This window comes from Balaenoptera borealis (assembly GCF_965194805.1).
Source record: "Balaenoptera borealis genome assembly, chromosome: 8".
NCBI lineage: Eukaryota > Metazoa > Chordata > Mammalia > Artiodactyla > Balaenopteridae > Balaenoptera > Balaenoptera borealis.
Genome location: NC_138865.1, coordinates 11,877,025 through 11,902,462, shown reverse-complemented (window position 1 = coordinate 11,902,462; position 25,438 = coordinate 11,877,025). Strand labels below are relative to the sequence as shown.

General features: G+C 42.7%; 1 protein-coding gene across 6 annotated transcripts in view; it reads right to left on the bottom strand.

Moving 5' to 3' along the window:
• Window positions 1-465: 465 nt before the first annotated feature.
• ADRA1A (adrenoceptor alpha 1A) overlaps window positions 466-25,438 on the bottom strand; it is a 121,513-nt gene continuing 96,540 nt past the window's right edge. For 5 of the 6 annotated variants that reach the window (XM_082402836.1, XM_082402837.1, XM_082402838.1 and 2 more), the window contains one exon: window positions 466-7,785. In XM_082402836.1, the coding sequence (XP_082258962.1) occupies window positions 7,268-7,785 (518 nt within the window). In that variant the 3' untranslated portion in view covers window positions 466-7,267. The remainder of the gene's footprint in view (window positions 7,786-25,438) is intronic. The other variant, XM_082402841.1, reaches the window with a different exon arrangement.

Here is a 25,438-nt window from a genome sequence, read left to right as displayed (position 1 = left end):
GTGGAGGGGTGTCTCTTGCCCTGGACTCACTGGAGGGCATGGACCTGCCGTGGGAGGGGACAGAGCAGCTAAGGGAAGCCCCAAGTTGTCAGCACTGTACCCCGTGGGAACTGGTCCCCTCTGGAGCAAGGGCACCTACCCCAGCATCACCACTGCTTGTAAGCTTGGCAAGAGAGGGAGTGCGGAAGGATGGAGAGAGAGGAAAGGATGAGAAAGGAGACGGGAAGGAAGGGAAGGAGATGGTGAAGACAGGGCCGGGAGGAGGGAAGGGAAGCTGCCACACAGCGCCTGCCCCAAAGCCTTCCCTTCTGTGCCCACCACGGGCAGTGGTGTTATTACTGACTGGTCTCGATGCTCCCAAGTCCTTCCCGTTCAGGTCTGCCCCTCCCCCCGTCCCATGCCCCACCCCCCATCCCATGCCCCACCCCCCATCCCATGCCCCACCCCAGCTGAGTCTCATCTCTCAGCCCCGTGCACACCGGGTCCTGGGCCAAGGGAACTGGCACACATTGTTCCCAGCTGGGACAGCCTTCCTCGCTTGACTGCCCATCAGAACTGGGAGGGGACGGAAAGGAAGCCCCGCCCACAAAGCGCCCAGCTCAGAGAAATATGGCTCCGTCATCCCAGGGGAGGTCTAAATATGTTCCCCATAGTAACGCCATTTCGAGGCTAGTTAGGTCATTTCAGACTTAAACAAAAAGCAAGAGAAGAACAAGAGAAGGAGGCAGAGGAGAGCGCTGCTGGTAACTAGCACTGGTCTTGCGGCTGCTGTCCTCCCGTCCGGCACCTCCTCTGGACCCCAGGTCCCCACGAGCTCCAGGGCAGACCCTCAGATGCCCGGGTGCCTGCGCCGTGGTGAGGAGGCCTTCCCAAGGAGCCAAGTGTGGCCCCTAAAGCCTCGGGGGACCTCCCTTCAGCAGGCTCCAGGGGGCTGGGAGGGATTTCACATCGACCTTGTCAAATGGCTCTGATTGGCTGTTGCTTCTCTCAGAGTTGGCCAGATGGTGCTGGGGCATTTTGCCAGTGAGGGGAAGGGCTGAAAGACCCCCGTGGATGCCCCTGGGCTTCTGCTGACTTGCTTGTTCTGCAGAATACAGCAGTGGGAGGGGGGATTGAAAATCACAATGACGTACTTAAGTTATCTTTTCGGTGGGCAGGTCATATGGGGCAGGAGCCAGCCCTGAATATGAACTTGTCACTTTACCTAACAACTCATACCGTTTGGGAATGTTAATATAGTCAAGTGTAGACGTGGCAATGGAATATTAAAAAAAAAAAAAAAAAAAAAAAGAAGCTTGTATGTTGAACACCTAAATCCACTGCTTAGCATTATTTGTACTACACTGTAAACTAGTAATAGCAGAGATCAAGGATGGTAAATTGTGGCCCATGGGCTCAATCTGGCCCATGGCCTATTTTTTGGTATAGCCTGTGAACTAAGAATGGTTTCTACATTTTTAGAGGGTTGTCCAAAAAAATAAAAAAATTCAAACAAAGAAGAGTGTGTAATAGACCGTATGGCCCACAATGCCTAAAATATCTACTGTCTAGCCATTTGCAGAAAAAGTTTGCCAATCCCTGGTGTACGTTAAATAGATTTTTATTTTTTGGTTCATCTGGGAACATCCTTCCCCTTCTCCGTTTAAAACAATGCCTCTTGGAAAAATGCAACAGATGAGCTTGGAACACACCCAGATCACAAGCTGGGGACTGTCTGTGCCTTTCTGTATTTTTTTGTGCCAAGTGCAGCGCCTGGTGCAAGAGAAGAAGTGAACAGCTTGCTGATGGTGATGACTGGGGTGTATACAGTTCTCACTGGAAAACAAACATTCCCGAAACTCTCTCTCTGGGACCTTTCCTGAAGCCCTTAAGGTGTCAATCACTGCTGGCTTTGCCTTACACGTCACCCCGTTGAGCAACCCAAGAGCCCCCCGCCTTGCTTATTTCCTTAGCTCTTGCTGCCTATCTAAGGAGAAAGAACGGAATTACATCTGCTTGTCTTTTAGCCAGTGAGAGAACCCTAGACAAATATACACTCAGCCCCTAGAACAATCTTGATTGGCCCAGCCGCTGGCAGAGATACAGCAGGAGAGAAGGTACAAATAGAGCTGAAAATACGGTTCAAGAGGTGAGTGAGTGAAATGTAAATGTCAGAGTCTCGAGAAATGCAGTGGACCTTGGGGATATTGAAAGCATCATGGAAAAAGAAGTCAGAGGCTGGATTTGAAGATATTCAAAGAAATCCTTAAACCTCACGTCACCTTTCCCCTTGTTTTTTCATATGCTAGGTAAAGATAATAATTCCTTCCTTCTCTTTCTGCCTCACAGGGATAACTCGAGATAGACAAAAGTACTTTGGACCCGTATGAAATATTATATAAATAGAAGAAAATACTAAACTCATGTTGGGATTTTCTGTAGCTTCTTTTCTATCACATCGGAATGAAACTACTATATTCAGGTTTTTTAATAGGTCAGTGCCTTCATTATTTTCTTCCCTGCCAAATATAGTATTAATTTGCTCTTAGATTTTATTTTTTACCTAATTAAGTATGTATTTCTTATAGTTTCGCAATAATCATTTCCAGCTCATAACGTGCAACGTTGACTGTGATATGGAGGGAAAGTACTGTAGTAGCTCCTGAGCCACAAGTGTAAGAAAGACAACTATGTTGTCTTTGGAAATGAATAAGCATCAGCTTTAGGGAAGTTCCTTGTTTATCAGTTGCTGCAACGCATTACCGAACAGCTCTGAGCAATGTCCACAGTGAGTCTTCTTCCTCCTCAACAGCCCCCTTCCAACGTCATGACCTTCCTTTTAGGTGGGAGACTCAGTAGTCCGTGTTGCAGTAGCAAAGAAGTGACATTTTCCTATACAGAACAGACAAGGTCCATCCTCAGCCCCCATGACATTTGGGTCTGGGGAAGTATGAAAGAGGTAATGCTGATGGGATCACTGGCCAGGGCTGGTGTCCTCTGCTCAAATCCCAGCTGGCTTTCGCCAGCCCAAACCCACAACAGTCATCTTCACTCACTCATCTTGCAGGGACTTTGGAGGACCAGAGGCCATTGCTGCCATTGCTTTTTGACGATGGCGGACCCCACAGCAGCCTGGGCTCAGCCCTGCTCCTCAGCACAGTTTGTAGACAAGGAGCATGGGGCCAACAGTGTTCCAAGCGGGCTCGACCGGAGCTGTGTGCAGGTAGTTTCATGGTTAAAAGTCCTAGTAGTGTAAAAAGAAATCAGAGTGACAAGTGAGCATACCTCGGATGTCTCCATATTTACCACCGCTGTCTTCTTTTTAGTCTCCCTGGTTTTGCTTGAAGAATTTACTTTCCTTGTGCTTGGGCTCCCTTCTCCCTTTGCTGACAAGCAGAGCTCTTAATTAAGTCAACAAATTCTCAGACACAGAGGCAGTGTCTCTTTTGGCAAGAGGATCTGAGCAGAAACAGCCCCAGAAGCAAGTGAGAATGTTTGTCAAGCTGTGATTAAGCAGCTGTGATTAAAGAGAGAATAATCCCCTGCCCAAGCAAATAGTTCCTAACAAGTTATCACTCCCAGGCCATAACCGTGAAACCTATTGGGCCAGAAGGTCTGTGTGATGGTTCACTTTGAGGGATGGGAGTAGCTGAGACACTCAGGACTTAAAGCTTTCATTTGTGAAATCCAGGAACAAGAGGATGTCATCTAAGAAGCAGCCATAGCTGCCAACTGATTCTTCATTTTCAAAGATTGCCAAGGTCTCTGGCTACTTGAAGACCAGCATTCTGAACCATTTCCTCATGGTGACAGATAATGAAATTCACATATTTGACACACTCTCTGGGCTTTGTGTAATTCCTGGTGAAATATCAATAATTCCTTCTCTCTCTCCAACTCAAAAAAACTTTTTTTGGAGTACAGGTGAATGTAAGTGATACTGTATTTGCTTTTTATTTATTTTAAATAGGGATATACTTCCTGAAAGTGTGCTGATGACCTGTGGCTGCTCGTCAGTAACTTCAACACACTGCACAATGCGTTTTGCATCCACAACTGTGTTTGCTGTTCTAAGCCAAGCCAGCCTCTTCTGCATTCTCTTATATGTCCGTCTTCACCCAGTTTGATATAATTTGTCCTTCATGTAAAGCCTGAAGAACATTCCAGGCCATTCTCCCCTACAAAAGTGGTGCCAACTGATAGTTAGAATTACAGGCGCCAAACTCTTCCCATTACGACCTGCTCTTGGGTTTGGCTGGGATGGAGATTTGGCAGCATGTTTACTGAGATTGACTGGAAGCAAATCCCAAAGAAACAAAACATTAAAAAGTGTGGGTATGGTTTCGTATCCTCAGCATATCCAATCCCAACTGGGGGAGCTTTGCAATCCAAGTAGGTGGCAAGAGCGTTAGAAGCCTTAATATCTTGGGGAGCGTTAGCAGATCCCAAGTGATTACAGGCAGAAGCGGTCTTTAAATGAGACACAAGGGAGGTAAAAGGAAGAAAACTTGACACGTAAAATGCTTTTCTGAAATCCTTGCCAAAGGTCTGGGGAAATTCTTGAGTAAAGAGCTTCAAGTTCTCTCTTAAGGCGTGCAATTTGAATTGCAGGAGAAACTCAAATTTCACCTATCCCATAATGTCAAGTTGATTTTTGGTGATGTTTAGACAATCCCAAAGCAACTGCTTTTTATAACACATTAGAGAAGATATTTTGACCACTGTTACTCTGGGTATGTTCTTCAAACTCCAAATAGAAGCAGTAAACATGTGAGTATAAATATGACGATCATTTATTTAACTGTGACAATTTTAGAGAGCTTTTGGCATGCTCAAAGGTACAGAGATTTTTGTGGATGAGTAAAAAAATAACTCGTACATTGTTTATCCCGCTTTGGACTAAGTCTTGGGTGACATTATCAATTTCTTGTAAAATTGGCATGTTTATACCTAATATCATGTCATGGGAAAGGAAAAAAATGTTAAAGTTTGCCTCCCTGGAGGGAGTGGGGATGGAAAAGGGTGTAGCAGACAATTATTTATGGATAGTTTTACATGAATACAATTGTCATGGCTTTTATCTGATGACCGAAAGATTGTTTATTTTGATTAGAAGTGGCATTAAGGTTAGCTTTCCGGTGATCCTAAGCTTTCTAGTATGTAAAATTTAAATTTGTCTGTAGAGGTGTTCAAAGAACATCTCAAACATGGAGCCGTGTTCTGCTGAAGAAAAGCTATTACCCTTCTTTTCATGGGGACACACTTCCTGTAAGGGGGAGCCTGGTAAGATTTAAAAATTCAGATCCGAAAAGAAGTTCTTCTCAACAATGAAACTGAAGTGAGGTTTGCATAGTCAAGTCCTTCCCTGATGCCTACAGGCATAATATAGGACACCTACATCTGGAAGAGCTGTCAGGAGACATACAAACAGACCAGAAGAGTCTAAAAATCCAGCCAACACCTACTGCCAGAATCCAAGTTACGAGCACAAGGCACAGTGTCTATCTGGTCAACAACGAGACACTTTCCAGAAAGGGCTGAGAAAGCAGTAACATTCTAGGTCAAAACACAACCAACAACCAAACTCAAATCCACACGCAAGCATACCTTCCAGCGCAGTATGCGAAGAAATTAGCCTTTTAGAAAGATTTCAGGAAATTATCATTTTGCTGCAAGAAAAGAAGGAAAGGATGATGGGGACGCTACCTTTGCTGTGAAGGTTAAATAATGGCTACAATCTGCCTTGAAATTCTTAGAGGGAATTACCCCAAATAGGGGGAAGGAGGCCACAGAAATGGTCAGGAGTTTAAGAACAGTGATTCTAGTCAAGAATTATTTCCAAAACATAAATCTTCTATTAAATTCTTACTGTGGAATGTGAAAATATTTTGATTTTTACATATAGTCACCATCTGTATCTTTGTAATATACGGAATTATTAAGGTTGACCAAAATTTGGTATACAGAAAGCAAAAAATAGTGTGTTCCCCAAGTTCTTGTAAAAAGTGGGGATAGATTAAATAAACGGACTATTGGATCTTTTATCAGCATAAACAGGCTTCTGTCAAAAACTGTTTGCAAACTCCTGTTTCTGATGGGTTTTTGGTGACCGGAAAGCATCCTCCCAAGCTAAGCGTGTGTATCTTTCAAAGTTCTGGATCATCAGGCTCATTCCAACATGTCCCATTTGCCCCGGGGACTGTGGACTTCACTCATTATGCAATAGTGAAGCAGCTGAGAAAAAATGGGAGTCGTGCTGTGCCTTTCAAAATATTATAAGCTCTGGTTTTTTCATAATGGAATTCTGGAAAATGTAAGTGATTTGCCAAGAAAAGCCTTTCTAGGCCATGTTGAAAAGCCTGTGGAGTAATTTTGCCGCCTCTATCTTAGCATGAAATTAGCATCCACCCCAACCCAACCTCTTGATCTTTAAATATGTTACACAAGAAGCCTTCTTCCAACTGATCTTTGAGCCACTTAATGGAATTCTGTCCGTAGAAGTTAAGTTGAAAAACTGACCCTCATCTTTACTGTCTTCCATTAGGAAAAGCCATCTTTCCCTGACTGGTTCTTTCAACTCTTTCTAGACCCAAGTGCAGATGATGTGCCTCCATTATATCAGAGACATAATGAGTGTCCCTCCCTCTCATCCTTAGGGAATCAGAAGCAGTCACATTATAGCCAAAGGTAAATCTCACTGTCAAGTTTCCCCCAAGCCGAGAAACTGGATGTGTCAGAAATGGTGGAGTTTAAAACTTGCTCTAAAAATAACGTGTCTGGATACCGGCCACCATCTTAAGGCTCTTCCCCTCCAGGCCTTCTCCCCGTAAAAATCCAAAGTGGTTCTCAGTAAGTTTAGCCTGGAAATAAAATCCCCTCACTCCATCAAGAAATAGCTCCAAACTTAGAGTGCATGCTCAAAATATTCATGATGAAATCATAATCCTATATTTATAGTCTTTTGGATTGTGTATGAAATTCTGTTTCCCATGGTGTTTTTCGTTGAAAGGGCCAGACATGGAAAGCGGGCTCAGAGGATGACCCAGAGAGCATCAGCCTCAAGGAAATGCTGTTTACCATCATTGTGAACGGGACGGTTGTGTGACATCCTCCCTCTTCCTACCCTACCCACTGCCCAAGAGTCGGGTCTCCTCCCCAGCCCGTTCCCAGATGGTCCCTGGTTTAATGGTGCTGTCTCATCATCCACAAAATGTGAACTGGCCTTCCCAGTAGGAAGTGGAGTGGGTGCCTAAGATCATGCCCCTGCCCTTCTGACCTTCCCTGTCCTCTAGACTTCCTCCCCATTCTCACTGAGGGAGATGGTATGGATCTTAATGGTTGGAATTTGATGATTCTCTCCATGGCTGGGTGTCGAGGGCCCCGTGCAGCAGCAGACCTGCAAAAAGCTTTTGCTTCTCACCCGGGCAGTGGTGCAGGCTGATTGGTCTTTGGGCACTGTAATCCTGGCAGATCCACGGGGCAGGGAAGAGAAAAATTTCCATTCACAGACCCCATCCGTCTTGGAGATCTTATAGAAGGTCTCTCCGGATCCCACCGGAATGCGCACCAGGTCCTTGTGCTGTCCCTCCAGGGCATGGCTGGGTGGGTGCAGAGTATAGCCCAGGGCATGTTTGGAAGAGTGCTTTCGGCTCAGACACTGGATTCTCAAGACATTCTGAAAGGCCTTTTTAAACTCTTGACTGGAACATGGGTATATAATGGGGTTGATGCAGCTGTTTAGGTATCCGAGCCAAAATGCTATTTTAAAAACTGTTTCTGAGGGCCTGAAATCAGGAAAGAAAGACCCTGGAAGAAAACACACAGATTCATACATGTTATTTGCAAGCCAATGGGCCAACTGGTTAGGAAAATAAAGCAAACCAACCAACAAACACCTTATTATATCTTTAAAAAGTTTCAAATGATTCCCAATGCATTTGAGTTTTCACATTTGACCGATTGTCCCCTAGGAACGTAACCCCTTGGTAATATCCTCAAAGGCCATTCTCACTTGGTCCACATGTGCAATATTATTTAAGGGAAAAGACCCAAAGGGTAGGGCTGTGCTGGTTCTTAGTGATAAAACATTACTTGGTGTCCGCTATAAAGCTTTAAAAGATGAAAACATGAAATTTAGGCTGAGTCTACATAGGCAAATTGTTTTCCTGAATTTAAAAATAAGTTGCAATCCCATAAGTTGCAGTCATTCAAATATTCATAATAAAATAGGGTTACCTGAATGTTCCCTTTGTTCTTTGATGCAGTATTATACAGGCACAGCCTAAATAATTATGAGTTCTTTCTCTCCTGAATATTGGAGTTGTATATTTTAATGAGAATCCCAAATTTATAAAATATTGACTTGGCCAACTTTGGCCAGTGATTTTTGATTATTTTCCTCTGATGATGCTTTTTGACAATTTTCCTTTGATGATGCCTTTTGACATTACAGTATACTTGTCTGCTCAAAATACTCCAGTAGCAACCAAATGCTTGTCAATAGCTTGACATGCAGGGTCCTCCACAGTGCTAAACCTACTCTAGATTTCTAACATTAATACTTCCACTCTAACCAGACTCACTACAAACTTTTCTCCAGATCATTGCTCATCTTTTTTGTTCTCTTAAGTTGGGTCCAGATGTCTAAAACTCTCTTTCCTGTCCTCTTCACCTATTTAAGACATCCTCTAATTTACACAGCAGGGATCAAGTTTCAGGCGTCTTTACATCTTATGTGGTCACTATCTCATAGCTCTTGGAAGCAGAATGGCAAAAGCATGGAACCCTAAAGCAGGAACTCTTAGAGGTTATTTTATTCAATTATTCAATTTCCAAATTAAAAAAAAATGATATTAAAGTGGCTGCCACAAACTTAATAGCTACAGTACTAACATAGTGATGGATAAAGAGATATAGAACTCCAAGCCCAGTGTTCTTTATTCTCTGCACAACTTTTTTCTTTTGCCTCAGCCGAATAAAGGTCTTGATTTTATGTCTTTCTTTTTGTCTCTGCTCTAGAGACCCATCAGAGTCATGACAAACTGATGGGTAGGCTTAAAAATCTACCTGGCAAGCAATGCCCTGAAATTTTGCAGAGAATCTCATAAATATAAACAAAGAGTAAAGTTAAATATTGCAGAGCCAGAGAAAGCAAAATGGTACAGTGATTAATGACAGCATTTATTTTTTTTTATCTCTGAAACACACTCCCTGATAAATTCAGTGTGTCTCAAAGAAATTAAAACACACACACACACACACAACCACACACGCAGATGATGATGATGTTAAGTGAGAAAGTATTTTTCTTTAGCTCCAAAGCTTTTAACATTTTCTTATAATTATAAGTTACTCATATGGGATGTCTGGTTTGGAACAGGCTGTGTGCTAAATACTTTACATACAATTTAATCATCATTAGTAACATCAAGAGTTACATGATTCCTATTGTAGAGCACAGGGAACTCTACTCAATATTCTGTAATGACCTATATAGGAAAAGAATCTAAAAAAAAGAGTGGAGATATGTATATGTATAACTGATGCACTTTGCTGTACAGCAGAAACTAAGACAACATTGTAAATCAACTAGACTCCAATAAAAATTTTTAAAAAGTTATATGATTCGTATCAACATCCCCATTTTACAAATGAAGAAACTGGTTTAATGAGATTGAATAATTCAACTAAAGTCACTCAGCAGATGGTTACTGGTAGAGCTGGGATGTGAAATTGGGAAGTCTGACTTTGGGGCCTATGTTCCTTTATCGAGTCTCAAAATATATTAGAATAATACATCTCTAGGGAATGAGGATGGTGGGTGGAGAATGATGAAGTGTACAGTTGGGGGTGTTAAATTGGAAAGATGGTTTTTCAAACTTAAGCAGAGAGGTGAAGAAAGCAGCCAATAGCAACATGAATGGTGGTTTTGTGTGAATGTAGTCAGTTCCAGAAAAAATTCATCTTAATTATGATGCCTATATGTTGTCCAATATTTCTTCCTGATAGTAACAGTGACAGGATTAAGGGAACTTACTTCACAAGGCAGGCCTTGGCTCAGGCTTAATGAGAATATATGAGCAGGGCATGCCCCAAATTACCTTGTCTTGGAATTTCACTATTCTGTAAATCAGCTAGAGAGGGAAGTGTATTTCCCTTATTTGAAGAGCTTAAATTAAAAGAAAAAGAAAAAAAAAAAACACATGAATTCTGAATGTGAATGCTAGCGAGGTGATTTGGCATCCTTGGAATTTCCCATAATTCCTTCAGGGACACTCTTTGTGCTCACAGACCCCCGTTCTGCATTCAGACATCTCAACAGTTCCTTTTAGTCCCTTTCCTCCCATTCCTCTTCTCTCTTTCGAGGCCCCCTTAATGCCAGGTCTGGCCGACCCGGCGCCAAGTCACTCTGGCCTTCCTGTTGTGTCCACAGCTTCAGAGGTAAATACTGGTCCTTTCCCTCATGTGCCCTGCTCAAAACACCCATTTCCTCACTGCAGCTGAGGTATAGGGTGAGAAAGGAGATGGTTAAAATGAATTTACACTAAGATTTGAAAAGTCAGAGAGTCCAGCTTTAACCCTGCAGGATTACTGTGTTGCTAATCCAAGCAAGTCTCTAGATTTTTGGCTTTTCAGACAGTGAATGGGAGAGTCTTCCGGCCAGAGGCTTTCCCATAAAGGAAACCACTTGCTTTATCCCATCAGGTGTGTGACAGCACCTAGGTGTGTCTAAACCTAGCATGATCTGCCCACTCCCAATCTGATGATCCCACAGGGGCGGATCATGGGACCCATTTCTCCTGCCCGCTGTGTCCATCCTCCCTTGGGGGTGATTCTCTCTCGTCAGCTCCCGGCTGGGGTTAAGAGAGAGACTCACAACTGTGCTTCCTTCAGGTGCTTTCCAAAAGTTAACAAAAGACAGCACAAGGCTGTTTCCATCCTTATTAATATTATTCACATCTTTAGATATCTTCCTTCCCTTCATTTTTCCTCTCCTAGGAAGAGAAGGTTGAGCTGGGATCAGGCTTGGAAAAGAGTTGTTGCTTCCTGGGATCGATCAGGGTGTGCTCATCTCGGTACCCACTTCCCTGCCCAAATCTTTCCACTCAGGTGCCATCTTCTCTGAACTCCCCACGATTTCTATTCCCAACCTCACTTTCTTCTCAGATCCCTCTCTTCCTGATGACGATGGTGTTTTTTAGACTAGAAAGGCAGCTGGACCATGCTTCTCTCTGTCGTCCACCCATCATGGCGTGGAGCACCAGGGTTGAACCTGCCTGGCTTAGGGATGGGCACCTCAGACCCAGTCACTAGGTTGTAAACTCCCTCTGAGCCGGTACCATGTCAGTTTTGCTTGCTCATGGAGCTCCAGAACCCAGCACACTGCTGGTATGTCAAAGGCATCCTTCTAATTTTTGCTGAATGAAGAGCCGATTCCTTGAATGACCTACCGAATGAATGAATGATCCTCCCCATGACTCTGCTTCACAGTGTGGCCTCATTTCTGCTCTGCCTGAGTCATAGCTCTTATTTCTCTTCCTGCCCCTGCCTTCCTTCTGTTGTCTCTTTCTTTTTTCTTCGGCCCAGTTTCTGCTCAAACCTCTGCTTTTCTCTGGGCTGTTTACACTATTTTATTTTTCCGTGCTGCATCACTTGGTGTCTAACACTCTAGTTTTTCTCACCGTGCTTCATAGGAAGAGCCAGACTTTTGAATTATCCACGGAAGCATAAGGTCTCCTATTTTTCTTGTCACCGTAGGTATGCTGTGCTCTTCAACAACTTCTGTCCAGACTCTGCTTCAAGAGGAGCAAATAGCTTCGGGCTTAATTCCCGGGAACCCCTCGCCCTGCGGGTCATCCTTTGCATATAATTTGCCTCATTTAATTCTTGAGCTTTGGAAAATCCCCAAGGCCCTGGGGACTCTTCCCTTCACTGAGTTTTCCTCCACGATTTGATCCTGCTGCAGAATTTCTGACTCTTCTTTTCAGGACCCTCCAAACTCCCTGATTGACTAAAACTTGGCCAGACTGAGATGGGCAGCGCATGAATTTATCCATGAACACCATCAACATCTTCACCCTTGGAGAGTCAAAATCTTGGTTTCCATTGTCAAGGTCCCTAGATTCCAACGAGAAAGTGAAACTGATGTGTTCGAAGGATGCCATTTAAGTCTCATCACTTGATGTCCCCTCCACTGGAAGCATTTGACTTTTTGTTTCTGATCTGGGGCTTATCTGTAGGCTTATGATGGTGGACACTGGGGACCACCTTAGTGAAGGCTGTGCCACTAAGTTACAGCAAAATTTGCTCTCAATGCCCCCAATACAAAGAAAACCATTTTCCGGCCAATGTTGGTCTCCTAAGTGAGTTTTCTCCACCAGTGTTCCAGTTCACTCTAAAACACAGTGAGGATAAAAATGGAGTCCTCAAATTCCAACCCAGCACTGGTAATAGAAGGTTCCTCTTCAGTTCAGCTCTTGCAGAATCAGGGGACTCGGTATAGAAGCAGGAAACCATGAGTCAGTCTTCTGGGTTCTAACCTCCCAACTTCTAAGCTTCGTTTCACCTACCTGAAAACTTGACACCTTAATGACAACCTTGAGAGACAATGGGTTATGACAAACCCTAATTAGCTGGAGTCACAGAATGCTAGGGTGTGAAGAGTGGCAGAAACCTAGCAGGCACTGTCAACCTGTCCTATGCAGATGAAGATAGTATGGATGAGAAGGGAAAGTGGTTTCCACAAAATCATCTGCTCATCTGTGGTCCAGTCAGAACGAGACCCAGACTCTGCTCTGCTTCCCCCATTTCTGCTCCTGATCTTGTGCACCAGGTGGCAACCCCAGAATGGCTGGGAAGTGTTAATGGCAATATGTCCAGCTGTTGTCATAGGATGACAACAGGTTCTGCAGAGATAATGAGAAAGAAGGGGGAGGAGAGTAGTGTCATCAATAACTACATCATTTTAAAAAGTTGTACTGTTCAAACACTGGAAACAAAAAACAGTGGGTGATGATCTTGGAAGGGCTTATCTGAAGGGTATCACATTCTGAAGACTGGAGTTTAAATGACTCCAATTAAAAAAAAAAAAAAGCACTCCAAAGCAGAAGCTAATGCTATGTGACCATAGGAGACAGTAACCCTTAATCGTTTCTCTTTGTCCAACCAGTAGTCTCTCCATATGTCTGGTACCAGTCCAATGTGGCCGGTATACATCTAATGAACAGGGGACAGACACAAGCTGTTACACAAATAGGTGGCCAGTTCCCCAGGCCAAGGAGCTCCAGTGCCAAGCAATATTCAGGCCAGATCAGTTGGCATCTTCTGGCCAGGAAAAAAGTTCTGTCCCATTGATGTAATCCCAGAGAAAAGCTGTTGGAATCAGAGTGTGAGCACAGACAGACCCAAGTTTATTGTCATCCTGGAGTCTACCAGATGCCTCCATGTTTGGCTGCTGGCTTCCCTGTGTCACAGTGACTTGCCTGAGCCCTCCTGAGGTTTATCCAGGGGCCACCCTTGGGCAATTCTCAGCCAGACAAGAGTATTTAGGTTAGCTACCTGGAATGGTGGTCAGAAATCTCTAAGAATGCTGACCGGATTAACCGCAGACTAGAACCCTAGGCTCTCAACCCAAGATTCATGGATAGACTTCCCATGAAATGAAATACAGTCTGTGTATGAACAGGAATTCAGCTTTTGTCAGCTGTGCACAGTGGTCTTGGAGACGCAAAAGATGGCTGAGCCTGCCTCCCAGCTACTGAGCAAAAGCTGAACCTCTGGCTGGTGCACGTCACTTAGCCCATATGTCCTGATAAGAGCATCCAGCTTACAAACATGACACGAGGATGCCAGTTTACACCTCTTTAGAAGGACCTGCTCTTTTCTTCTCCTAGTTAACTGGGACTTGAAATAGCACAGCTCTCATCTTGTGCCTCTGAGGGCAGGCATCTGATTGCTCCCTGGAGAGAGTTAATATGTTGGGTCTTTTCTGAACTTTCTGGAGGGAAACTTGAATAGTAGTCAAGGTGAGGAAGGATGGTGTGGGAGGGTGTAGTGAGCAGGGGGAGGAGAGGCACATTGTTTGCTGGGTGTGTAGCGGTGAACAGAACAAATCTGGAGCGCTGTGGGGACCCAGTGGAGGATGGTGGCGCTGCCCCTTTTCTCTTTTTCTGGGGACTGAGGTATATCAGCCTATGGTTACTGTTGTCAAAAACCACTGCTTCTTCCAACCATGGTGGGGAAAAAGGTCGGTTGGGGAGACATTTTCTCATACCTCACACTTCTGCAAGTGGGAGACATTCTTCATGGGATCTTTCTGGCTGGTCAAGTGTAATTCTGCAAATCAAGGATTTTATCCTGGAGGAGTCCAAGCTCCTCGAAGTAAAGCTCTTCAAAGAGTTCCTCTCTCCAGTTACCGAAGCCCCAAACAGTATTTCTCCTTTTAGCAAAGAGGACTGTGTCTCCCAGAACGTGCATGTGAGGCCCCCAAACCCACGATGACTCGGGAGAGAACGACTCTGACCTAGGTGCACTCGACTCACCATGTACATTTCCCTAGAAGAGCTCCTTGCGTTGCCTGTTTCCTTTTGAAATGAATACATAATTCAAACGATTTCAACAGATTGCAAGATTTTTTTCTCCTTTACTTAACAAAATATATTTTGATTCAGGAAAACGATAGTAACTAAGTCACGTGTTCTTTTGCAGGTTGTTTCCTCAAAAGCAATCTCGTTTCATAAACCAACTTATTTTCCAAACTTTGCCTTTTTTCATTAAGGTCACCATTGTTTCATGAGTCTCACATTAGAAGCATCTTCTTTTTTTAAAAAATTTATTTATTTATTTATTTATGGCTGTGTTGGGTCTTCGTTTCTGTGCGAGGGCTTTCTCTAGTTGTGGCACGTGGGGGCCACTCTTCATCGCGGTGCGCGGGCCTCTCACTATCGCCTCTCTTGTTGCGGAGCACAGGCTCCAGACGCGCAGGCTCAGTAATTGTGGCTCACGGGCCCAGTTGCTCCGCAGCATGTGGGATCTTCCCAGACCAGGGCTCGAACCCGTGTCCCCTGCATTGGCAGGCAGACTCTCAACCCCTGCGCCACCAGGGAAGTCCTAGAAGCATCTTCGTATCATCTCTACAAAAGCTTTCTCCTACCACCCAGTGTAAAGCAGGGGCATCCTCGAGCGTACACCTGTGAGCGTGGTTTATTTCTTTCATGGCGTGTACGATTTCTTTTTTTTTTTCTTTCAAAAAAATTTTCTTTTTCCTTTTTCTTGTGATGAGGATGTTTAAGATCTACCCTCTTAGCAAATTGCAAATATGCTACTGTATTATTAACTATAGTTACCATGCTGTACATTATATTCCCAGGACTTATTTGTTTTATAACTGGAAGTTTGTATCTTTTGATCCATTCACCCATTTCATACCCTGTAAGTCGTCTTGTTTACTTGTTTTCTTTGACAGTCTCATTCTCCAGAGTGTCTAATAAGCGCTACAGTGGTTTTCTTTTGGAAAACCAAAACTGTCAAAAATGATACCCGTCTGTGCCAGGAGGGATGATTAAAGAAACTTGTGGGGAGATGGCCAGAAGGGAAGAGGGCAGATTGAAAGGGGGGAACTCGAGGTCCTAGGTTAGGTTTTAGGGAAAACATCCTGATATCCATCCTGGAGATCTGTGTCTTCTGGAGGGAAAGAAGGACTGGGAGGAGAAATCCAAGGGCTGTTGTCATGAGACACACCTGTGTAGAGGCATGTGTGACACTCTGAGGCCCAATGACAGTGAGTCACACGGAGTGGGAATGGCATTTGCTCTTCTGTGGTCCAGGCTGCTGGCGGCTCCAGGGCACCCGTGCTCCTTGGCAACGTGGGGGCTTCACACACGCACATCTAGGGCCTAAGGTGCTATGGCAGACGTCATCTGGTCACATCCAAGGGGATGGGACAGAAAGCGGTGGAAGCCATGAGGGAAAATTCCCAGAAACAACCAAAGGAAGGGGAGGTTTTTCAAGGGGATACGGGAACCTCATAATAGTGAGATTAGCCAAGATATGTGTTGTACATGATCTTTTTGTTGCTGATAAGATCAAGTTCAAGCTCATCACCTTGTCATTCAAGGCCCTTCATCATTTGGTTTCACCAGCCTTACACGACTTTCGCTCCCGTTATTCATTCACTTAACAAGTAATTTGCTTAGTGCCTTCTACGAAACAGGCACTGTTGTAGATATTGGAGGTAGAATGATCAGGAAAATGCACAAGGTTCCTGCCCTTGGAGTTTACATTTTATAAGTATTTCCAATAAATGCCTGTTGAACTGAATTGTGAATTTCCAACAGCAAGGCTATCTTCTTGCCATGGTTGACTTTTCACTGTAACTCTGTTAATCCACCAAGGTGACTATGGCCTCAGCCCACATGGTTGTCACCTTCATTCTCCTGCTCCTCTCTCTTCATTCTCCCTCTCCCCTAGTCAAACTTGGATTCATTCAAAATCTCTCTGTCTTCAAAATTGTGTTAAAAATCCAGCTCATCCATGAACCCTTCCTTCTTGATAGTGTAACTTGTTTTCTCACCTCCCCTAAGCATTCAACCTTAATTCCTTTTCTCTATATAGCACACATCACCATCTTCTATGCTTATTTCTTCTTTGTCCCTTTCCTTGAATATGAACTCCTTGAAGGCAGAGGTTTTTGTCTTTTCATTTCACTGCTTCATCCACAATGCCAAAAGGTTATAACATATAGTAGGCTCACAGCAAATACTGTTGGACGAATAACACAATCCTTATTTTTTATTTTTAATGTCTCTCTAAAGACACATACTACTCCTTATCCTTCATTTAAATTTCCTTCAGTGACGAACAAAATTCTCAATAAATGTGTATCACATCAGTGGATGACATTTGCTGATGGAAGAAAATGACATCTTGTATAAAACTCCCGCTTCAACTACTTAAAGCTGGAAATACACTCTTAAATGGAGAAAGAGAGCCTGTCTTAACTCCCATTCCAACACTTTATCTTCCCGATCTTCAAGACACTCATATTTACACAAAAATAAAACCATTCTACAAATAATTTTATACAGCTAAGTTGTAGGCACTTCATAAAATGATTACTTCCAGTACTTATAAAGACATTTTATAGGGTCTTGTAGGAAAGGTCAGAGCCTGTAATTAAGATGCGATAGTCATCAGCAGCCTTTCATATTTGTGGGATGTGAAGCCAAGGCCAAACACCACAAATCCGAAGCAGTGACAGAAACAACCAAAATCGGTCACCCAGGGAGGAAGCATGGGAGGTCTTCACGATGCTGTGCCTTCATGTTCAGCTTAAAGGCTACTGCAGGCTCTGTTCCAGAGTCCAGCCACCAGGGACATGGGTGAGTTGGCTGGTGCTTATGAGTAAGAGGTGAACGGGGGAGCCAGCAGGGACTGTTGACTCTGGACTGATGGTAAAGATATGGAATCTGAGTTCTCTGGACAAGTCCCTACTTGGAAATGACATCCCAGGTCCTCTCACTGGTCACTGGGTCACCCAGAGGCATGTCCCCTGATGCTGTAGCCATCCTCCAGGAATATCATCTAGTTCAGTTCAAGGTAGAATACGAAAAACACTTTGCTCTCCACCGGGAGCTCCTGCACATCCCCTTCCCCTGCCTGGGTTACACCAGGGATGGAGGTTGTCTTTGGCCCCTGCTACTTCTCCCCAGCCCTAGACTCAAGCTGGACCAGACCAGCAGAATGCCTGACCTCCATCAAATCAGATGGTATTCAAACTGACATAACATACACGCATAGGCATTTTACTAGCTTATTTTTCAAAATAAAAGGTGCTTTTGGGGAAGCTGTAATCTGACTTCTAAATATAGCTGGGCAAACTAATTTTAAAATGCAGAAAAGGGTTGGGAAAATTTACTTTTTAATTTTAAAAGGCAATAGAGTATGGCCCTGTTTTGATTATAGACACCTTTGAAAAAAAAGAAATGACTATGCCTCCATCTTTCATAATAAATGCAATGCGAGACATCTCAGTTTCGCTTGCAGGAGACATTCTCATTCTTTTCAAACTTAACTAAGCCTTTTGCAGTCTCAACTGAGAACCGTCTGACACTCTAAGGGGGAAAATAGAGGTCAGGGAAGCTCATCCATTTCCATGGTTTCGATTTCTTTTTTTGCCTTGATGAATTCTCCGATCTCTATCCTGAGACCATATCTGGCTCCTAAGCTCCAGTTCTGTATACACAACTATTACCAGACATCTTTCCTGATGTTCCCAAACCATCTCATCCTTAACATAACCAAACTGAGTTCACTGTCTCTCACAAAACCTACTCTTTCTTCTCTGGTCCATCCTCAGTAGATGGCACCCCTTCCCCTAAGCTGTCCCAGCCAGAAACCCACTGTCATCCTCAGCCCTTCCCTCTCCCAACTCTTCCACTCTCTCCAGCCACCCAGTGCAGACCACAGAACCTTCATTCTTCTTGTCGCCATCCATCCTAGCTCAGGCCACCATCACTTCTAGCTAGGATCCCACATCAGCTTACTAACTAAGCTTCCTGATTCTCATCTCATTGCCTTCCAACCTACTTTCACATTGTAGCCAGAGACAGTCTGAGAAAACAAAGCTGATTTTATCTTCCTTGATTAAATCATTTCAGTGACTCCTCACTGAATTCAAGATCTAGCACAAATTCTGTACTAGGACTTATTAGGTTCACGGGTCTGGGAGAGTGAAAATCCACTTTGTTAGATAACTAGTTAGTAGACTATGGTGATCCCAGTGCCCCTTCAAAGACTCTAGTTAGTATTATAGAAAAGTAGAAAATTATAACCAACAAGAGTAATGGTGTGTAACTGTTACCTCAAGTGAGTGATAGAGCATTTTTGTTCGCTAGGATATGGTTTAGGGTTTCAGTGGTTGATGTATCATTAAGGAGTCCTTAATCCTAAGGAACAAATATTTGGCTTCCAGACAGAATCATGCCCACTAAAAAGTCTTCTCAAGGTCAAGGAACTTAAACCACTTATGAATTTCCAGCCGTTCCAGTGGTAGTGATGACAATGGTTCAGAGAGTTTTGCAACATCTGGAAGGTCTGGGTTGGGAATAAAGATGCCTGGAGGATAAACATGGAAAATGGTGAAGAAAAAGCAAAGACCCAGACAAATGCCTTCGAGGCTTCCTGAAAAGAACGAATCCCTGGTGCATGGTGTGATTTTCTGTTACCAAAAACAGTCATGTTTCTAAGGAAAGGTTGTTCCCCACTGTGGTGCTGAAATGCCCACCCGATATCTGCTCGTCAGGTGATTAATTCAGAACACGCTAGATAATCACAAACAATATTTTTTGGATGCACTGTTAGGAAAAGTAGTTTCCCTCAGCAACTCCAGCCCAGCTGGGTTCAGTCCCCAGGCAAGTGTGGAAGCAGCAGAACTTTTACCTGCATTAGTTGTCAATTTGTCTCTCTCATTCACAGAAAAATTTCCATGGGAAGAGAAGAAAGCTACAGTTTGTCAACATGAAAATAATGATACTCATTGTTGTCTCTTATTCCAAGTTGATTCTGGTGAGTTAGAAGTTAGCTCCACTTTATGTCTCGAGATGGATATCAGTGTTAGCAAGTGGCTGGCTTAGGAACATGCTAGAACCTGGGGCTCTGGCAGGTTTCCATTTTCCTAGTATTTTGTTTTTTTTTTTCAGAAAGCTTACATATCTAAGAATAACTAAAGAGGGGTGCTATTAGCAGCAGGGAGACCAGCTAGGAGACTAGTACATTCATCTGTCTTAGATTTCTGACCAATGGCTAAAAGCTGTAGGAAATCAGATTTGGGCTGCCCTGAAAATAAGTCTTAGCATCAGTGAAAGTATCCTAAGATAGGATGGATAACCACTCAGTGAAGCATCGTACTGGGGACCCAAGCATCATGAAGCATCCTATTAAAATACTCTTAAGGGAGCCTTCTAACCCTGAAGTTTAAGAACTCCCTAGGAAAGCAAACAGTATTGGGGGACAAAACACTGGTGGTTGTGAATGTCTTGCTTCCTTTTTAATACTGCAATAAAGAAATTGTGCATTGGAAGGATTTTAAGAGGCACATACATATAAGAATACGGACATGTTATTGGATCTGACAATTTACTCAGCTGATTTAACTTTTTCTGGGAGTGGGACTAGTCTGCATGTATTTCAATAGTTTGTAAATTTTCTTCGTAGTCTATTTGGGATCCAGCATACATATTTTGATCTAAATTGTTGTTGAAATTATTTATAACCACTTCCTATAAACTCTTGAGGCACCAAGAGCCAAGCAGACATCTGGGCTACAAATAGATAAGGATGTGAACATGCAGAAAGGGTAAGGCACGTGCTCAGGGTTACACAGCTGGTGAGAAGAAGGGCTAGATTAAAAATTCTTGTCTTCAGACTCCCGGTTCATAAACCTTTCTATTAATTAATACACTGAATTTTTCAATTGCAAGAGTGGAAATATCTCTGATTATTTGGGAGTGCTCAGAGAATCTGCTCTAAGAAATATGGATGCCATCAAGATTATTATCTGTAGCTAGCATTTAGATATTAAGTATATAGCTTGAGCCCTTGCTTATTTTTTGAGCTCATGACCCATACATGCATCTCCACTTAGATGTCTCACAGGAACCTCAATATTAATCTGTCCAAAATGACACCCTAATCTGTTTGCCTTCCAGTATTCCCCATCTCTAGAAATGATATTTAACATTCACTCATTTGTTTGTGACAAAAACATGGCAGTCAATCCTGATACCTTCTTGATATCTCTAGTAGACTATACCTCCTAACATTGCCCAAGTCTTTGCACATCCCCCTGTCTCACTGTCATGGCCTAATCCAGGCCACCACCATCTATCATCTGCAAGAGAGTCTTCTCATTGGTCTCCTGCATGCACGCATCATTCTCCTTTTTCTCTAGGATGATCTTTATGAAATGCAACTAACTCCAATTCCGTGACATCTCTGCCTATATGTCTCAAGTGCTTTCCAGTACTCTTAGATGAAATCCACAATCACTAACACGGCTCATCAGGCCATACGATCTGGTCTTGCCTTTCTCTCCTAATCTGCCTTGCACACCTTCCATGACTCCTCCAATCATCCTCACCTTCTCTCAATTCTCTGCCCCAGGACCTTCACACCTGCTGTTCCCGTTACATGTAATGTTCTCTCCATCTCCATCCCCTTTGTAGTGCTTACTCTTCCTCATCCTTTAGGTCTAAGATTAAATTCCAGCTCTTCAGGAAAACTATCTCTGATCTCTCTCTACCCACCTACACACTCCGGATTCCACCTAGGAATTCTCTTGTTAAATGCAACCAAAACATCCTATACTCTTCATTCCTAACACTTGTCACAATTGTTCTTATATGATTACGTGTATGATGATTTGCTTAATGTCTTTCCCTATATAAATTTCACCAAGATAGGAATTGTGCCTGGCACAGCATAGGCATTTAGTAAATATTCATGAAAAATACTCACATTCACTGAGCACTCATATGCCAGACATCATGCAAGATATTTTGCAAACATTATCCCATTTAACTCCTCCCTACAGCCCTATGTGGACATATTCTCACCCCCATTTTACAGATGAAGAAACTGAGGCTTAAGGAGTTTAATTCACAACTAAAGAAATAGCTGAGCTCAGATTCAAACCTAGTCCTGTTTGACACCAAAGCTTATGCTTTTAACCTCCAGATTATGCTAAGAGTAGGTCTCTGCTTTGGGGGCTTTTTAATGAAAATAGTGTTCACTGTTACAATGCTCAAAGTTCAAAACAAAAACAATCATCCGAATGGCCAAGAAAATTCATCACACATCTTATGTACTATTTTTCAGAAAGCAGAGAAATGTATAATTCAAATCATTAAAACAACAATAAATTCCTCCAAGTTGATAATTTTGTTTGTTCAGGTTAGACATGATTGGCCACGTGAAAAACTGTGAACATTATATTCTGTCAAAAAACCTTTGACAAAACTCTATTAATAAAGAAGGCTTAGAAAACAATCAGGTTAGACTAGGTCAGAAGGTATTATTTGTCATTTATTTTAAAAAATTAGAGTTCAGGCCTTAAAGGAGAATTGAAATCTGTAGTTCTTGAACATGGAGAGTGGGAAAAAGTGAAGGAGAGCAAAATGAAAAAAGTTACCATCTATTGTGGTGCATAAAAATACCAATTCCTGCTACAGACTCTTTAGAGCTGCTCCTTGTTCCTGGGAAGGAAATCCTGAATGCTCACTTACTGGTCTACTGTTAAGGGCAGGTTTCCTACCTTCTCTGTGCCTCAGTTTCCTCCTACAGGTAAGCACAGTGCCTGGCTGTAAGCACTCATTACATTTGAGCGATTTCTTCTTGCATATATGTCAGTTCTGCATCTAGTTTCAGGGTGTCTCCCTCATTCATTAGTGCTGATCTTGTCTATTTTTAACCTTCAGGGATACTTTCCAAGGTCAGAAACCAGACCTTCTGGTTATCCATGAGTATATCTTCCTATCGAGATGCATCTGGGATTCTTGTTCTGACTTTAGGGCTCTGGTCTCCTGTGAGCCCTCCCTGACAACATTTCTACTTGATTATCTCCTTAAACAATGATCAGCCAGGTACCTCACCTGTCATTTTCTCAAAGCAGCTGCTCTGAGAATTCCCAGGTACTTCGAGAGAACTTTGACTCTTATTCACTGTATTGGGGGGAACCCACACTGACGTGGGTTCCCATTTCTTGAATAGCCTCCTGCCTGATAATACCTAATTTTGGCAACAAAAAGGAAAGGTATAATTTTGTCCATTTGAGAATTTTCTTGGACTGGGTTGAGTCTAATTACATAAATAGTAGGTGCTTTTCCAAGTTGTGCTGTGTCCAGACTAGGGCTAGGGCCACACGCTCATTCCATTGCATTTCTCTCTTGAATCCCCTCCTCACGAAGGGGTACCTGGCCTTTCTACCACCTGGCACTTTGTTTCTTATTTTTGTCTGTTTTAAATGAAAAGGCTCTTAGGAATGAGGCATAGTTTTCTTGGTTTTGTCTTCCAAGTTTTTAAAGTTTCACAGTCCCATAAAACCTGCAAGAATTCTTCAGAGACCATGGGAGTGACAATGGCGGTTCTCGTAATAATAACACTAAAAATAGATGTTAATTATTGAGCACTTTCAAGTGTCCAGTATTGTGTTAAGTGCTTTTCATGAGTCACCTCATTAACTCATCACAACCCTATAAGGTTATACTGTTTATCCCCATTTTGCAGATGAGGAAAATGGGACTTGGGGAGTTTAATAACTTGCCAAAGAACAATCAGCTAGTAAGAGTGAAGCTGTGTTCAAATCCACCTCTGTTTGACTCCAGATCCTGCACTGCACCCCCTAATACTGAACTTGCCAAACAAACCAATCAAAAAATGAGAAGACCTAAATAGACATTTCTCCAAAGAAGACATACAGATGGCCAACAGGCATATGAAAAGATGCTCAACATCGCTAATTATTAGAGAAATGCAAATCAAAACTACAATGAGGTATCACCTCATGCCGGTCAGAATGGCCAACATCAAAAAGTCTACAAATAATAAATGCCACAGGGGATGTGGAGAAAAGGGAACCCTCTTGCGCTGTTGGTGGGAATGTAAACTAGTAGAGCCACTATGGAGAACAGTACGGAGATTCCTTAAGAAACTAAAAATAGAGTTATAATATGATCCAGCAATCTCATTCTTGGGCATAAGTCCCCAAAAGATGAAAACTGTAATTTGAAAAGATACATGCACCCCAATATTCATAGCAGCACTATTTACAAGGGCCTAGACATGGAAACAACCCATGTGCCCATCAACAGATGATTTATTTAAGAAGATGTGGTATAATATATTAAACACACACAATGCAATATTACTCAGCCATTAAAAAACTAATGAGGGCTTCCCTGGTGGCGCAGTGGTTGAGAATCTGCCTGCCAATGCAGGGGACATGGGTTCGAGCCCTGGTCTGGGAAGATCCCACGTGCCGCGGAGCAACTAGGCCCGTGAGCCACAACTACTGAGCCTGCGCGTCTGGAGCCTGTGCTCCGCAACAAGAGAGGCCGCGATAGTGAGAGGCCCGCACACCGCGATGAAGAGTGGCCCCCGCTTGCCACAACTAGAGAAAGCCCGTGCACAGAAACGAAGACCCAACACAGCCAAAAACAAACAAAAAAAACTAATGAAATATTGCCATTTGCAGCAACATGGATGGCCCTAGAGAGTATCATACTAAGTGAAGTAAGTCAGACAGAGAAAGACAAATAATATATGGAATTAACAGATGCAAACTACTTTACATAAAGTAGATAAGCAACAAGGATTTACTGCACAGCACAGGGAACTATATTCAATATCTTGAATAACTATATTCAAAATCTTGTTTTATATATATATATATATATATATATATATATATATATCTGAATCACTTTGCTGTACACTTGAAACTAACACAATGTTGTAAATCAACTATATTTCAATAATAAAACAAAAACAATGACTATACACCTATTAGAATGGCCAAAATCTAAAACACTGACAACACCAAATGCTAGTGAGGAGGTGGAGCAACAAGAATTCTCATTCATTACTGGTGGGAATGTGAAAATAGTACACCACTTTGGAAAAGAGTTTGGTGGTTATTATTTTTTACAAAACTAAACATTCTCTTACCATGCAATCCAGTAACTTATGCTTCTTGATATTTACCCAAAGGAGTTGAAAACTTATATCCACAGAAAAACCTGCACATGGATGTTTAGAGCAGCTTGATTCATAATTGCCAAAACTTGGAAGCAACCAAGGTGTCCTTCAGTAGGTGAATGGATAAATGAACTGTGATACATCCAGACAATGGAATGTTATTCAGTGATAAAAAAGAAATGAGCTATCAAGTTGTGAAACGACATGGAGGAACCTGAAATGCATATTACTAAGTGAAAGAAGCCAATCTGAAAAGGTAAATACTGTATGATTCCAACTATATATGATATTCTGGAAAAGACAAAACTATGCAGATAGTAAAAAGATCCATGGTTGCCAGAGGTTAGAGGGGAGGGAGGGAGGGATGAATAGGTGGAGCATGGAGAATTTTTAGGGCAGTGAAACATTTATATGTTACTATAATGGTGGATACATGTCATTGTACATTTGTTCAAACCCATGGAATGTACAACGCTAAGAGTGAACCCTAATGTAAACTATGGACTTTGGGTGATTATGACATGTCAATGTAGGTTCATCAATTGTAATGAATGTAGGATGCTGGTCGGGGATGTGGATAATGAGGGAGGCTGTGTGTGTGTGGGGAGTATATGGGGAATCTCTGTACTTTCCTCTCAATTTTGCTGTAAATCAAAAACTGTTTAAAACTTTCATATAAAAAAGACAAAGCCTTTCAGAGTTAAAAAAA